This window comes from Amblyomma mixtum, chromosome 2 (assembly GCF_055824585.1).
Source record: "Amblyomma mixtum isolate Tamu chromosome 2, ASM5582458v1, whole genome shotgun sequence".
Taxonomy (NCBI): Eukaryota; Metazoa; Arthropoda; class Arachnida; order Ixodida; family Ixodidae; genus Amblyomma; species Amblyomma mixtum.
The window spans coordinates 200,179,719-200,195,388 of NC_143013.1; the positions used below are offsets into that span (position 1 = coordinate 200,179,719).

At 43.6% G+C, this 15,670-nt stretch overlaps 2 protein-coding genes across 2 annotated transcripts; one reads left to right on the forward strand and one right to left on the reverse strand.

The window, feature by feature from the left end:
- Positions 1-250: 250 nt before the first annotated feature.
- LOC149362199 (heat shock protein beta-6-like) lies at positions 251-1,235 on the reverse strand. The gene has a single exon (XM_089569657.1). The coding sequence runs from the start codon at positions 1,134-1,136 to the stop codon at positions 549-551; it is 588 nt and encodes a 195-aa protein (XP_089425783.1). The 5' UTR covers positions 1,137-1,235; the 3' UTR covers positions 251-548.
- A 1,095-nt stretch (positions 1,236-2,330) lies between these two features.
- Positions 2,331-3,183, forward strand: LOC149362200 (alpha-crystallin B chain-like). The gene has a single exon (XM_089572943.1). It carries the CDS (start codon positions 2,485-2,487, stop codon positions 3,022-3,024), a length of 540 nt encoding a protein of 179 aa, XP_089429069.1. The 5' UTR covers positions 2,331-2,484; the 3' UTR covers positions 3,025-3,183.
- Positions 3,184-15,670: the final 12,487 nt, after the last annotated feature.

Consider the following 15,670-nt stretch of genomic DNA (forward strand, 5'->3'; position numbering starts at 1 on the left):
AAACCGAATTTTGGTGTCTGTACTTTAAACGTGCCTTATATATGAATGTGTTGTAGTAAAAAACTGACCAGCTAGTCCTAGACGTCAATTACTATCTAATAAAACGCAACAAGTGAATGGCCCTAGGCTGCTCAGTGGATTGAACTGGCATGGTAAAACTATAGTGATGGTGACATTCAGATCTGCCTGAAGCTAATATCTTCATCTCCAAGCAGACATCAGTGATCAGCATGTACGTGTTAAAGGAAAATTTCTCGAGAGCTATTAATGTCAGGATCTAAAGTCTACACGAATTATATCATATCGCATGGTTGCTTTTACAATGGGCACATACAAATATTTTTTAACACGTATAAATGCCGATCGCTGCTGTGTGCATGAAGATATGAAGACACAGCTTCCGGCATATCTGACTATAATGCATTACACAGTTGTAAACTAAAAAGTGTTTTTATTTAGCCTAGGCAACGATGACATAAGCTTGGATATGTTTCATCGGTGACCGTGAAGAGATGATCCTATAGTGGTGCACATGAACGTGGATAACCTTAGGACTCGGGCGTTGGTTCTTTAGGGGCAGCCTCCTCGTCCTTCGGCGATCCCTTCTCGTCCGTCACAGCCTTCGTGGACGGCGTCGGCTGCACGCTGATGGGGATGACCCGGGGCTTCTTGCTGGGGGGCTCCGGCTTGGGTGCCTCGATGGCCAGCACTCCGGAAGACGAGAGGGCGCAGGTGAGAGCCCCGGCGTCCACGCCTTCGGGCAGAGTGAAGCGCCGGGTGAACTCGCGCTTCACGTAGCCGTCGTCGCTCTCCTCTTCGTGCTTGGCGCTGACGACGACGCTGTTGTCCACCGCCTTGACGCTGATCTCCTCCGGCCGGTAGCCGCGGACGTTGTACGTCACGACGAACTTGGACTCCGAGTCAGACTGGGTCTCGTCTTCGGCGTCCGACGCCGAGTTGCGGCGCTTCCGGGGTGCCGTCAAGAGGGGGCAGTGGTCCGCCCTGGAAGCCTGCTTCAGCGCTGAGCGGGAGATGCAGCGTCGTCCAAAGAGCTCGTCGCCGAGGCGCTCGAGGGCTTCGAAAGGAGCGAAGCACTCGTCGCTGCGGAAGATTGGAGCCAACACGAAGGAAGCCATCGCTGAGCGATTGCAAACTCTTGCAGTAGTCACTGGAACAAGCGAGCTTCGAACGAACTTGATTCGTCTGATCCTGCCAGAGAGCAGACGACGGCGCCCTTTTATTACACGAAGCGTCGTCTGCTAGAAAAAACGAGAAACATCGAGAACGGAGGCGGGCCTATCGCATGGGCGCGTTTCTATTGGTCAGCGTGTTTGTGACGTCATGCAAACAATGCAAGCGTCACGGTTACGTGACGGCGCTGCTGTTTTTGTGTGCTTCCTCGCCCTTTCTTGTTCTCGTACTTTCGAGAACGTACGCGGGCGCGTTCAAAATATGAGGGGACGATTTGCGCTGTCGAATACCCTTGTTCGAACCTGACCGCGGCTGCCGCGTTTCGATGGAGGCGAAACGCAAGAGGCACCCGTGTGCTGTGCGACTGAAGTGCACGTTAAAGATCCCCAGGTGGTCGAAATTATTCCAGAGCGCTGCACTGCGGCTCCTCTTTCTTCTTTCACTTCCTCCTTTATCCCTTCATGACGGCGCGGTTCGGGTGCTCACCGAGATGTGAGACAGTTACTGCGAAATTTCATTTCTTCAAAAACCCGTTTTCAGTTTGCAACAATGAAAAATGTGCGTGAAAAATGTGCGTGAGATGCCTGGCTTTCCCTGGCATGTTGATCTGTAATTAATTTGTTCGAGGATTTCAAAATTTAGATGTTGTTAATGTTTGTTCACGCTCACATCGTCGCTGCCCCACCGCGGGCGTCAAAAAAATTCGACGATTGCTTTCTGCGCCTCGTATATCGCATGATGAAATGCCCTGAACGAGATTTGTGTCGTAGGCGAGCTTCAACTGTCACCATGTCGTCAGAATGAAAACGATGCATTTATTTCTCAAATATGGCAGGAAAAATAATTGCAGTTTTACCATTCGGCCTACATAGACGCGATTAGGTGTGACGGGAGCGCCAGCAGGCTATTTTTCATGAAAATGCAGCGTACAGGCACGGCGCACGCACAAAAATACCAAATGTGAACTCACAACCACGCCAACCACATAAAACGAATGTTCGAGACCAATCCCCAAATTAAAGTGAGCTAGTTGACCCAAATTTCGCGCCAGGTGACCTCCATGACACGCCCACTACCGCGAGAGCAGACCTTCCACGTGATGCAATCCGACCAATCACGTCGCGCGAGCTGCCTCGTTTCTCGTACTCTCTCGAACGGCGTTCCATAGCAGAGCGAGGTTGGCGAGGTTACCGAGGGGTTTAAAAGGAGCAGCGGGTTGCGTGGCGATCTGGATTCAGATTTCTGAAGCTGTGGCACAGCATCGGAAGTTTGCGAAAGCTCGGCTCAAGGATCATGGCACTGTTCCCGCTTCTGCGCAGCGGTTCCTGGGCTCCCACGGATCTGGTGAGGCAGATCTTCGACGTCGACGACTTCGGCGGCTCGTTCTTGGACGGAGAGCTATTCGACCCCCCTTACTACCACCAGCGGTTTTACATCCAGCCCCGTCACCGGCAGTCGTCCGGCGCCGTCTGCCCAGCCCAGCAAGGCACCTCTGTGGCCTGCACCCCGAACAAATTCGCCATCCAGGTTGACACGCGGTACTTCGCTCCCGAGGAGATCACCGTGAAGACGCAGGACAACTGTGTCGTCATCCACGGCAAGCACGAGGAGAAGGCTGACGACCGCGGCTGCTACATCAAACGTGAGTTCACGCGGCGGTACGTGCTGCCCGAGGATGTGGATCCCGAGTCCGTCAAGTGCCACCTGAAACCCAACGGACTGCTTGCTCTGGAGGCACCGCGCAAGAACGCCCCCAAGAAAGAGGAGGCCAAACCCATCCCCATTGAAATCAAGCACGAAGGTGGAAGCGGCGACGCCGGGAAGAAGAAATGAAAACTGCTTTTTGAACTGTTTTTCGTTCGGAGCTGCCGGTCGGCTCCGTTATTGTGTGCCAAGAACTGCAAAGCAGCCAGTTCAGGTACATTTCACTTTGAAGCGTTCATCATGTGCATATAACATTACATTTTAAAATAAAGAGGTTTGTACTTTCTAGACAGTCTTTTGTTTTTGGTGGTCGTACTGTCTGCGTACACTACGGACGATGCTGTCGGGCCGCAGAGTGCGGTGTACAGTATCTGCGTCTTTTGTGAGATGGAACTGTGAGTCAATTCCAAGGGGCCGTTCACGGCTACTGCATTTGGTCCACAAGTGCGCAGGGTCAGTGTCGTGACTTGGCGTGCGGGCATTACCTTCAGCGCATCGCACACATGGAGCTCGCACGGTTTTGCGTGCAGGCGGGCTTGGCGGTGTTTCTGACAATTTCAGGCGCACAAATGTGGAAAGTAGTGGAAGTGACTATGGCAAAAATGCTGAGTGTTGCGGCATCCTAGTTGTGCAGTATGTTCTCCAGCAGGCACCTACCATGTAGTGATCTTGTCATGGAATGCAATGGTTGCGTATTCTCTGAGCCGTCTCAGTTGAACTCTGTAAGGAAAGGAAAGCTGGGGTTAGTGATTTTATTGTCATTGAACCTCTGCTTGCCAACGTAATCTAAAGTAAGCTTAGTATGGTGTGTGGAAGTGATCTGGCATGTCACAGTACACTCTTCAGCAATGTGGCAGAATTGTCCCGGATGAAAGATGGGCTACAGTGTTCAGTTTTCCTGTCTGTGGTGCTGACCACACATCAAACCTCTTTTCAACCTTGAGCGTAGATGTATACATGTAGGATAACTGCAAACACTGATTTTGTTCTTTCTTTGACCATTGCACGATAATTAACCTACCCTTAATAGTACAATGCAACAGCAAGAGATGCTCGTGTATAAATACTCCTCCTCCATCGCCTAGGCTCTGTATACGTGCCCATTTATGCGGGAGTGGTCATTCCCTGCTTGATCTTTTATAGACTGCGGGGAGTCTTTATACCACTGCTGATGCAGCAGTTAAGCAATGATGCGCTACTGTCCCAGCAGGTTGGCTGTTTCAAATGCACCCACTGGTGGGGATTTTGAGAGCCACCTTTCGTGAGCAGTCATGCACTGCTACCTGCCAGGGTGGGAAACTTGCTCGCAATTAGGCGGGCAGGTTATGATCATGTAACTAGGTCATGTGACCTATGTGACAGACAGGCCACTTGCTTTTCTTGGCAAGTCAACGCCGTTGCTAGGGAGTTCCTGTGGCGATGAAGGTTGGTTTCGTAGAAATGTGCTAGAGATGCTGTTTCCAAAAAAGGTAACTGAACCACAAGTCAATTTACAATTTCATTTCTTGAAACTTGGCCCAGTACCACCAGTCGACCCTGTAAATGCTAAGCATGGTGGACTGTGCTGGTTGCGCTTGTCATTTTGTGACTGCAGTCCTAAGCTGCCCCGCAGTGCCTCAGTATTAGTTAACCGCTCTGCTAATTAGCACGTCTTAGCTGTATTCTAATGTACTTCCCTACATACAATACTATGCCGATAAAAGGGTTCTTGTAACTCAAAAATACTACTTTTAAGAAATGTGTGCGCCTTAGGTGAAACACCCCATGTGTATGTATGTATATGCGTGTGTGTACATATACTTGTGTATGTTATAAATCTGGTAATAAACACTCACCTTTTAACTACCGGCCCATATCTATTACCAGGATCCCATGTGAAGTCTTAAAACACGCACTCTTTTCACATATATGTTACTTTCCTTGAATCAAACACATTTTTCATCCCTCTCAGCACGGTTTTGGAAAGTCCTATTCATGCAATACACAACTACTCTTATTCGCACACAAACTTCACACAATTTTAGATTGTCGCTCGATCGCCGACTACATCTTCCTAGATTTCGCAAAGGCATTTGGTAGGGTTTCCCATCATCTTTTGTTACTAAAACTGTGCATGGTAGGTTTAGACACTAACATTCTAAAATGACTTCAAGCCATTTTAGAATGTTAGTGTCTAAACCTACCATGCACAGTTTTAGTAATGACTTCAAGCCATTTTAGAATGTTAGTGTCTAAACCTACCATGCACAGTTTTAGTAATGACTTCAAGCCATTTTAGAATGTTAGTGTCTAAACCTACCATGCACAGTTTTAGTAATGACTTTGTGTATTGCATGAAATTCTCCTTGCTCATCGTCAGCAATTTGTTGCAGTCAACAACGCTGACTCCACCGTTCACCCTCTTTATTTGGGTGTTCCCCAAGGCACTGTCTTGGTCTCCCTGCTTTTTCTTATATTTATCAATGGCTTACCCAGTAATCTTTCTTCTTCTCTACATCTTTTTGCCAATGACTGCGTTCTTTTTCGGGAAATAACAAATGATAGTGACAAGCAAATGATTCAGTCTGACCTTAACGCTATCTCATCATGGTGTAAAACTTGGAAAATGACATTGAATGCTTGAAAGTGCAAACTTATGTGTTTTTCTCACGTTAATAGTGATTTGCCCATACGTACTCTTAATGGGGTGTTACTTGAACCAGTTACAAGATATAAGTACCTTGCAATTCATATTACGTCTAACTTTAGCTGTAATGCGCACATTGAGCACATCACTAACAAAGCTGTTCGCATGTTCGGATATCTGAGACGCAACTTTCATGCAGCCCCAACTAATATCAAACTTCTACTCTATGCCACACTCGTACGCTCACAACTAAAATATGCTTCATCAATCTGGGAGCCTGGTGTGAAGAGTTTTATCGACCTACTGGAAATGATACAGCACAAATCAGCGCACTTTGTCCTCTCTGACTTTCAGCATATACGAAGTGTAACCGCTGTGAAGACTACCTTGGGCCTAATTTCACTTGCGTCACGATGAAAATTACGCACGCCTGTGTCTGTTTCAGAAAATATTTCATCATGAGTCCATTCACTACAAGTTACTTCTTCCACCTTCATATATTTCACACCGCACAGGTCACATAAATATTTCTTCATGCAAAACTAAAACCGTCTTAGATTCTTTTTTTCTTCATGCGTCGTATGACTGCCGCAATTTCTCACTCGGTATTATTTCAGTCTGTTGTTATCTCTTCTAATAAATACTATATTGCGTTCATCACTTATTCTAACTGTCACCTATGTTTTGGTAATTTATTGTTCTCTGCTGTTCTTAGTATTTTCAGTGTTAATATGTATTACCCACTCCCCTCTGTAATGCTTTCCCCTGAGGGTAAAATAAATTCATAGGCACCCTTCGTTTAAAACTTAATTTTAATTAATCGTTTGATACTGACTGAACGACTTATTTTAAGGCTAACAATGTAAACAAGTAAATAAATATACTGGCAATATGAGTGACCTTGCTCTTCGTACACTGTGTGTAGTTGACCGGAGCTGTTTCATGTGCTGGCCATGTAATCTTGCACCATCCTTTGTGCCCTGCATCTTCACTCTGCATCTTAAAATGCATGTGTCTTGATTCATGAATGCTATTATATGCGAAATTAATTTCATTGTCTCGCTCAGAATTCGTGCCCACAGCAGGAGAGAGAGGGAGGTGGGAAAGGGATTAAGGTAAGGACGATTAGCAGGCATATGCCGGATTGGATACCCTGCATGTGAGAAACGGAATAAATGGAATGAAAGAGAAGCGAGAAGGAAAGAATAGTTTGTTGTGTAAATGGAACATGTCCATAGGGTCCCATGTAGTCTGTAAAAACAATGGGATGGGCACAACCCTGTGGCGCTTAAATACATCTTAACAGCACTGTGTGGATGAAAGTCGAGGCCGCAGTCACAGAATCTTGGCCTCTGTTAAGGAACGCCAGTCTAAACAGGGCAGTGCTGGTTCAGTGTAAGAGGGGAGGGGGCAAGTCAGGGTTGTTAGCCAGAACGGCGTTACGGTTGGCTACCCTGCACTGCGTAAATAGAAAAAGGGAATATAAAAGGCAAAGCAAGTTGACGCAAGGAACAAAGGCATCAGATAAGGATATATGCACATGCCAGTGACAGGTTCTCAGCCCGTTCAATACCTTTATGGACTGATGGCTGAACATGTGGTTGGTGACTACGACAACTGAGTCTCCTGTGGTTCACGACGAAACCACTGCTGTGCAACCTCGAACTCCACTCATGCTGCAAATACCTGGCACCCCTAATGACCTGCTGGAGTTGGAAGGTGCCCTCACACAAAAGGGCAAGATGCAATCTTACATAAGTGTTAACATGATACGATCATGATACGTGCGACAGCACGGTGCCAGCAGCATTGGTAGATAAAACCTGTGTGAAATGTGTCGCTCAGCCACCTGAACTTTCTCGCACTGCTCTGAACAATGCATTAAAATTATTGCCAGCTCATTTTAAGAAGCAGAAAACAAGAAGAAAATGAAGAACACAAGGCATTGTGCATGATATCTGCAAGTGACATTTATTGAAGGTTAGATCAGTGTACACAGATAGAGTCTTTAAGAAGAGGGCATATACGGGCTGGTTGGTACATGTTTTACGAATTGGAAAAACAGCGCAATCAAAGACGAGACACAAGAGAAGGACGAAACACCAGCGCTGTGATTGGAAAAACAGCGCAATCAAAGACGAGACACAAGAGAAGGACGAAACACCAGCGCTGGTGTTTCGTCCTTCTCTTGTGTCTCGTCTTTGATTGCGCTGTTTTTCCAATTCGTATAGAGTCTTTAGTCTTTTAAGAGCAAAAAAAAATAAAGCATTGGAATTTTTTAGAAGTTGGGTTGTAATCATTTAGAAACAGAGCCACTACATTTCCGTTTTGCTCCAGTTCTACGTTTTTACAATTCAAGCGCTTCTGTGCAACTGCGGCATTGCCATAGATTACATGCTCTCAATAAAATGAAAGGAAAGACAGTAAGTCGTAATATTTCACACTCCTTGAGCTCTGCTCTGAAATGTCCAAGTGTGTGTGTCTGAACTTACAATGTACTTATGGCCGACCGAAATGCTTAAAGTCCGGCTCCATCAAAGTGAGCTCAGGTGAAGAGGAAAATAAGGAGGGACTGGTGGCCCATTTTATACAAAGGAGATCAATAATTTCTAAAGGCGGTTTTAAAGGGGTGGACTGCCTTGTGATATGAGGGCACGGGCTTCTCCTTTTCTTCCAGCCTTTTTGTGTAGAGCCTACAACCTTTCATTTTTCTTGGTCTTTGGTTATAGGAGATGTGTTAATGATTCTTACTGAAAACAACTTTGAAATTTTCAAAACGATAGGGAGAAAATGTTCTGACCACCACCGAGAAGCATGAAAAGTGGTTGTCTGCTTCGGATAAATGCAGATCATTGTAGCACAGGGGGTCTCAGATCCCTGCAATACTGCAATACTGGTGGGCGGTCTGAGACTCCTACCCACTATAACCCCCTTACTTTAATCGTTGGCCAGACCATATTATCAGAAGTCGCATAGGATACAGCTCCTCTTGATATTTGCACAATGTCCTTTGGGAATGAATAGATGTCCAGAGGACATCAAAGCAATTTGGACACTCGATGTCCACTTTTTTCCCATACAACACAATGGAATTTTTTTCTTTATTTTGGTGCAGCATTACCAAGTGCTTTAAAGATATAGCTGCATTTCATCATTTCTGTCTTTGTGTATATGGCCAGTTATAGCAGTAGATGAACAAAACACAACTAAGCACCAGGGCGCATTAAATTGTCTGCGTTCATATGCACACTGTCATTTTATATCTGCTGCTTACCCTAGCAATATAGCTTAGAAGCACTGGAACGAATGGTGAAGGTTAGAAAGAATGGGAATTGGTTGAATTGGAAAAGATTCAACACGCAGTGTCTCAGCAACAGCCATCTTAGTTTTTATCTTGAATGTGTGTGCCTGCCTCGTGACGTTATGACTCACAACACTGTCAGGCGAACAGTGAATATTTTTGGACACAGAGATAAATGCAATGACAAATTAGATCGTCAAGACGTAGAGGATCAATACAGGACTTGGCCAGAAAACATGCTTCAAATCTATGCCTGCACTGAAAACACACAAATGAGAAATTCAAAACCTAAGGGTATTTTCATCCTCTCAGCACATATCGTGTAAAAATCCACCTTAGCTAAACTAGACGAGCCTTTATTTCACGTACTTCACCCAGCGAGATAATTTTTTAAGTATCGCTGTGACTGCGTCCAGTTTACAGCAGACCAGTAGCATTCAGTGTGCCCAGGTGTTTATAATGGCATCACTACTCATGACTCCAGGAAGAAAGAAGAGTTTACCTTGAAATCTCAGTGCACATGACCCATTTGCATTTACCACTGTGTTATGTTCATACTTGAAGACAGACGCACATTACATAAGGAGACATGCATCAGTGCTCACAGATGCAAGAAACAGGAAAAACAGAACACTGGAACCAGAACATAGCAAACTAAGGAGTAATTACAAAGGTTACAAATGAAACTGACTGCGAAAGATTAATGCGAGTTGATAAGATACACAACTGTCAGGCAAGAAAAGGGTGGAAGAAATTTCAGGCGGATTGTGGCAAAGGCATAGCAGAATTTCATTAGTTTTACTTAGCATCTTGCGGTCACAACATGGTGCTCTATGTGTTATCAGGATGTGAATCTCTATGTTCCTGCATGAGGAAAGAACAAACTACTCATTGCTATGACCTTTTGTGCATATGCTATCTCAGTGGCTATATATGATTACTGAGATGTTCTTATGAAATGGGTGGTCTCGGAGCATACGTCAGAATTCTATAAAGTTAAAAAAATGGCTGAAGAAAACATACCAAGGGTGTGTAGTGCAATGCAAGACGTGGGAGAGTGACTTTGAGATACTGCAGTGAGATTAAACAAGTCAGGTCATTCAAAAGCAATGCAACTTTCTACGAGTGGCAGATTGTAAAGCAGCACTGACGTCTTGTTGATTAGAAAAGTCATTTCGAAAATTCTGTGTAGTCTAAAAAAAAAACAAACTAAAAAGCTAAGGAGAGCAATTGAGTATCATGGACTGGTGTGTAAGATCATTTGTTCACTGTGGTTGAAGACAAATGTGATACACCTAAGCATACTCAACACAAATTATAGGACATGTACTCAATACTCTTAGCACCCGTCCTTTAATGACTGTATTCCAAGAAAAAGCCAAAACACAAAATATGACCATGCTTCAGTTCTGAGCATTTCCCCATAGCTCCTGAGAGCTCACAATGCAACAAGGTGACAAAGTATTCAGCTCTGAGAAAGAAGATGGAATAAGAAGCCTTTATCAGCTTCCCCAAGAATGCTGTGGGAATGGGAATTGGTTCACCATTCCCACATCAGCACTTCCTGGGTGCCACAACAAATAAAGTACCACGGATGGGTGTGGCGTCACTTTCCACACAGTTCGAAATCTCTGATGTAGTGAAGCTTGTTAACTGTTAGACCAACATTGCTGCAGGTTAAAATCAAGGCTAACCATGAAGTGTTTACTCAATGCTGTGAGGCATGGCTGTGCCTTGTAGAGATGCTATCACATTGTGCACACATAAAATGATGTTATCACCAGCAGGGTCACATGACCCATCATCATTCATCACATAAACTGCCATGTGATTCAATAATTTTAAGTGCTCATGTGAACTGCTTATATGTCATCCTTACACTTATTTATACGAATTCTCCCTTCCATGACCGACACACATATAGGCTGATGCCGAAAACCTGTTGCCCCTTCAGAATGATACTTAAGACAATTACATTCATTTTTCATTCTTAGAAAAGATTGATTCTATGGATCTCTCTGGCTATGTAGTATTCTGTTGTCCAGCAGCAAAAAGTGCAATTTGTGATGAGAAAATTTGATTTAAAAATTCAAATATGGAACCTTCACCGTCCCCGGCTTTTGGATTATAACTCATCACATCAAGAAGGCTGAAAAGGGACTCTGTGATCACCATGTTGAAATGGTGGAGTTGCTTTTGCAGTTTGCTTGTAAAAATGCGCAGTGGTGACAATACCTGTATTTCATTTCTTCACGTTTTCTATCTTTTACAACTCCATTCTTAGCGAAAGTAGTTTGATTTTTGATTAGAATGTGGCAATCAGTTGGTAGAGGCCAACTTCAGTTTATCCTCAGTGTTCCTTTTAACTACTTTAATCTACCGAAACAGAGCTATAAAGGATTAATGCTGTCATTACAGCTTAACCTTAAAACACTGCAATGTAATACACTGAGTGAAGCTCTTGACGCCGTGAACCCCAAAAGCCATGAAACTGGCAGTCAAGATCTACAACATAGGTTGTGATGAAGCACATTGTTCTTTTGAAAAAATTTTCTTTTGTCTTGCTATTACCTCGCACATTGCAAATCGAGGAGGCTCGAAGCTGCATATTGTGTAACGTTTGAATGTACCGGGGTCTTACAAATGCCTGTACCCTACACAGTTTGATTTCAAGCAACATGTTTGGGGCTGTCTGCTAGCTTATGCATGTATGATTCGTCAAAACGGTTGTGTCTCTAAATTGTTTAGGTGGTAACCCCTGACTATTAACCACTTGGTTAATGATGCATTTGGGTATGCAGGACTCATTATGGTACATGCTTCTCACTTAGAGAATGCATCCTCTGCTAACAGAGCAAGGATCCAGGCCTACGTGCCCTTTTGTCACATGCATGTGCGATGTATCGCATCGCTTTATTATCTTAAAGACTCTCCTCTTGAGGGGCATTACAAGAGGGGCGTGTAATAGGGATAATTCATATAGACATTAGTTTTAATGATTAAGGTGAAATAGATGAAAAGAAATTAGTGCTGTTCAGTTTATCGAACTTTCTGCCAACCTATCTTCCTGCTTTTGGCTTTCCAGCATAGAGTGCACCTGCCAAATACCAAAGTGAATTTAACATTTGCTACCACAGGGCTAGATATAAATTGTGATGTATTTGGCTTTCTGCACGCTCACAAACATTGCAGTATGTTCATACAGTCTCCCATGGACTGTCAGAACCTTTGTTCATCAAGTACATCCACAACAAACTAATCTAGTTCCATGGTCATCTGCCACATTCAAAGCATCTCAATGAAACATGCAACACATTATTTTGAATACTGCATCTTCAAAGACTATGCATTGGGCACATTTACTTTGTTCTGCTCATCTTGTAAGTGAAAACACGTGTTAGCAGTTGTTGTACTTTCAAAGGATGTAGTAGCATGTCAAGTGAAGCAATTTAAGCAAGCTATATAGGCCGAGATAGCTTTAATGCGCATGCCAATGGCGCTTGTACAGTTGTCCACATGGCTGTTCAGAGTGCTCGAACAGCACATCGGGCAGCTAAGAAGCCAGGGGCTCTAAACCAAACCTTATTGTGCATATACACATTCCCATGGATCGCATTTCACTCCTCATGGCTGTACAATAAGCTAGCTATCGGAACCGCCAGCCAGCAGCGACTGCCATTCTAAATGCACAACACAGCACACTGTCGGAGTGCTTTATAGACAAGTGTGTGGACGATTGTACACAAAACAGGATCTCTCATTTGGGCTGTGGAATGTCTAAATTGCGACCGACGCATGGAATCAATCCAGTTTGAAGTCTGTGTGCCTGGGTATTCTGTGTCTGCATATGTTCTTTCACCCCAATCATCTGCGCTGCCAAGCTTTCGTGTGCTTCCATATGTTTGGTTTTTCGATTCAGTATGCACAATAGAGACAGCTAGGTGGCATACAGCAGTGATGTGAAAAGGCAGTTTCTTGACAAAATTATATTTTTGTGGAATCGTTGCTATGGCTGTGAATAATGAGAAGCCCCTCTCATGAACCTGCTCAACAAGCACACGTATACTCATAAAAGTCATCTATTTGTTTGCTCCGATGATGATCCATAACATTGCTCAGAAGAAAGCATTTTTTCACAGGTGGATTTAAGGCTGGGGAAGGGGAAGAGTGGACTCCCTCTCCAACCTCCTAAAAAATTTTTCAACGAAAAATGTACGGGAAATACATGGTTCAAATTAGTACTGACCCCCCAACCGCACTCCCTTCAGGAATGACCCATAAATCCACCCCTGTATGCCTCTATTACAAAGGTTTCCAATGTGGAAGTAACAACTAGTGGTTACTAAGACAAAACGTACCTTCTTTAGACTAATAGAAAATGACTGGTCAATTCTCAATAGCAATTACTGTCAATATATTTGTACTGCTCCTTACCAGGCTTATTTCATAACACTTTGAATTTGATCGCATTTTAGTTGAAGTTTTTTTGTGCAGAAGTGATGCTGGCTCCTTTGAAGCTGTCACATCTCACAAACGAAGGTGCTTAAACATCCATTTCACAAGAAATAAATCTAACATGCAGTGCCCCAGTGGTCTAGTACATCTCCAACTGCAGATAGAACCGAAGCAGACCATATGTGTGGTGCTCGTCACCTTCTATATAGTGACCTGGCTTCAGGACCACTGCAAGTTGTAAGAGTAGCAGAATGTTTCCCTCAAGCCGATAGTTAGCTTTTCACTGTATGTGTGTGTGGAAAGACTCTTTGAAAGTAGATAGTTTCAGTGAATTTGTGTTATGACAGTTCTTTAGGCATGTTTTCTCATCTTCACCGTGTCACTCACAAAAGTATATATGTTGCCTTCAGCAGCAATGCCACTTGACCGCTGTTAATTACTTCAGCTGTTGCTTTGAATTTCCCAGAGTTCTTGCCTGTGAAGGTAATGAGTAGTTTTTCTTGTAACTACTCAAGCTCACTTCTAATACAACAATTGTTTGATGTGTTCACTCTTAGTCAAGGATTATTGGTATCATTCATGGTTTACAAAATGGTTCCATCGTGCTATGAACTCTCAGCCAAGAAGTCTACTTGCTTTGGCAATGTTCTATGCTGTCTTCTCAGAGGGCTATTGTCGACACTGCAGATATTGGTTTTGGCACTACTTAAATTTGACTTTTCAAGGCAGCAAAACTTTTCTTTTTGCATTATGTCTATGAAAAAGTAAGCAACAGTCCCAAAAATGTTCACCTTTACCAGATAATTTAGCTTAGCAAAGTGTCTTAAAGACAACTTAGCGTATTTTATTACGAGCTCTGTCTGAGTTACAGTTAGCAAGACTGACCTGTAAATTTGCATTAGCTGAGAGCCAAGACCAAGGCCCTAAAATAAACAACTCACAGAAGCTGCTCTTGTGTGCATTTCAGTTGTGTGCAGTTATAGTGAATTAATTTTCATTAGTTAACTCTAACCTAATTAGAACTGCTGGTTTATTCGAAATGGCACTTTGGTCATCTCATAGACAAATACGTTAAAATGATTCCCCTTAATTAGATCTCCTCATTACAGAAAGAAATTTTTCATCCCCATTGGGTTCAAATTACCGAGAGTTAACGCTATCAACAAGGAGATGGTGGAGAGAGGGCAGGAAGATTGGTCGCTTGACAACACAAACAAAGGAAACAAGGGAGCCTCAGGGTGCTTAGCCAACATTTCGACAAGAGGACGTGTTAGGCCCTCTTGTTGAAACGTTGACTGAGCACCCTGAGATCCCCTCTGCCTTGTTCACTTGGTACGCACTATTGGCAAGTGTGTGGAATACCCATCCTATGAAACTTGGAGCTCATAACATCACGAAATTCCACCTTCTCAACCTCTGTTCTCATGCATTTTGGTCAGCTCGAGAAAAACATTGTTCACATTTCTTTAAAGAATTAAATCCTGGACGTCTTCAAAAATATGTTCTGGTCTTTTTGCAGAAGAGGTCCCAACGAAATCCAGTCTTATCTGACACAAAGTTCTACCTAGGTACCTAGGCTACAAGCTGTTACTATACACAGCTTGACAAGGCCCTGGTAGTTACTAGAAAGGCATTGAGTGTTTTCCTCAGCTGTTTGAGAGATGTGTAAACCAAATGCACAGTACGTCTCATGCATGATCTTTAAGACAAAACTTCATCGGAGCAAGAGAGTGTTGCAATCGTAGGTCTAAGGTTATCAACTATGCTCTCAACATGGGAGTTGCAAGTCAGAGGGAAAGAAAAAATTGCATGAAGTATGTTGTGCTCATGAACGTCGGCTGCAAGAGCATGTGACGAAAACTGCTCAAACTTGACATTCCAGTTCTTTACTTGACATTGCATCATTTCTTGTCAGCATTAATTTTAGGTTGACCTGTACGAGACCAGTGGACAGGGGTGCTAGGTAACTGGTTAGGTTTACAACTTTACACCTAGATGACAGCAGGACTGTAAAAGTATAATAAATTTTATTTCCTTGTCAATATTAGCAGTATTATCTACATATATATAATGAACGAAAGAATCATGCTTCTTTTAGGCGCACCCTTAATTATTTGCGACAAGTCAGTTTCCTGACAAAGTACACACATTGTCTCCTGTCATGCAAATATGATTAAACTGAGAACCTCACTGAAGTCATTTAAAAAGGTCAGTGATGATGGCTAATCGCCATTCATTTGCCAGAGAAGCACCACGGGCTATGTTGTGAAAGGCTCTGTTCTACTTTTGAGAACATGCGTTTTTAAACGAGCAACAATTAAACTTTGGTGGGAAGGTGTTTCTTTATTGAACTGCAGTTTGGATTGGGCCCATGAACTCAAATTTGGCATCAG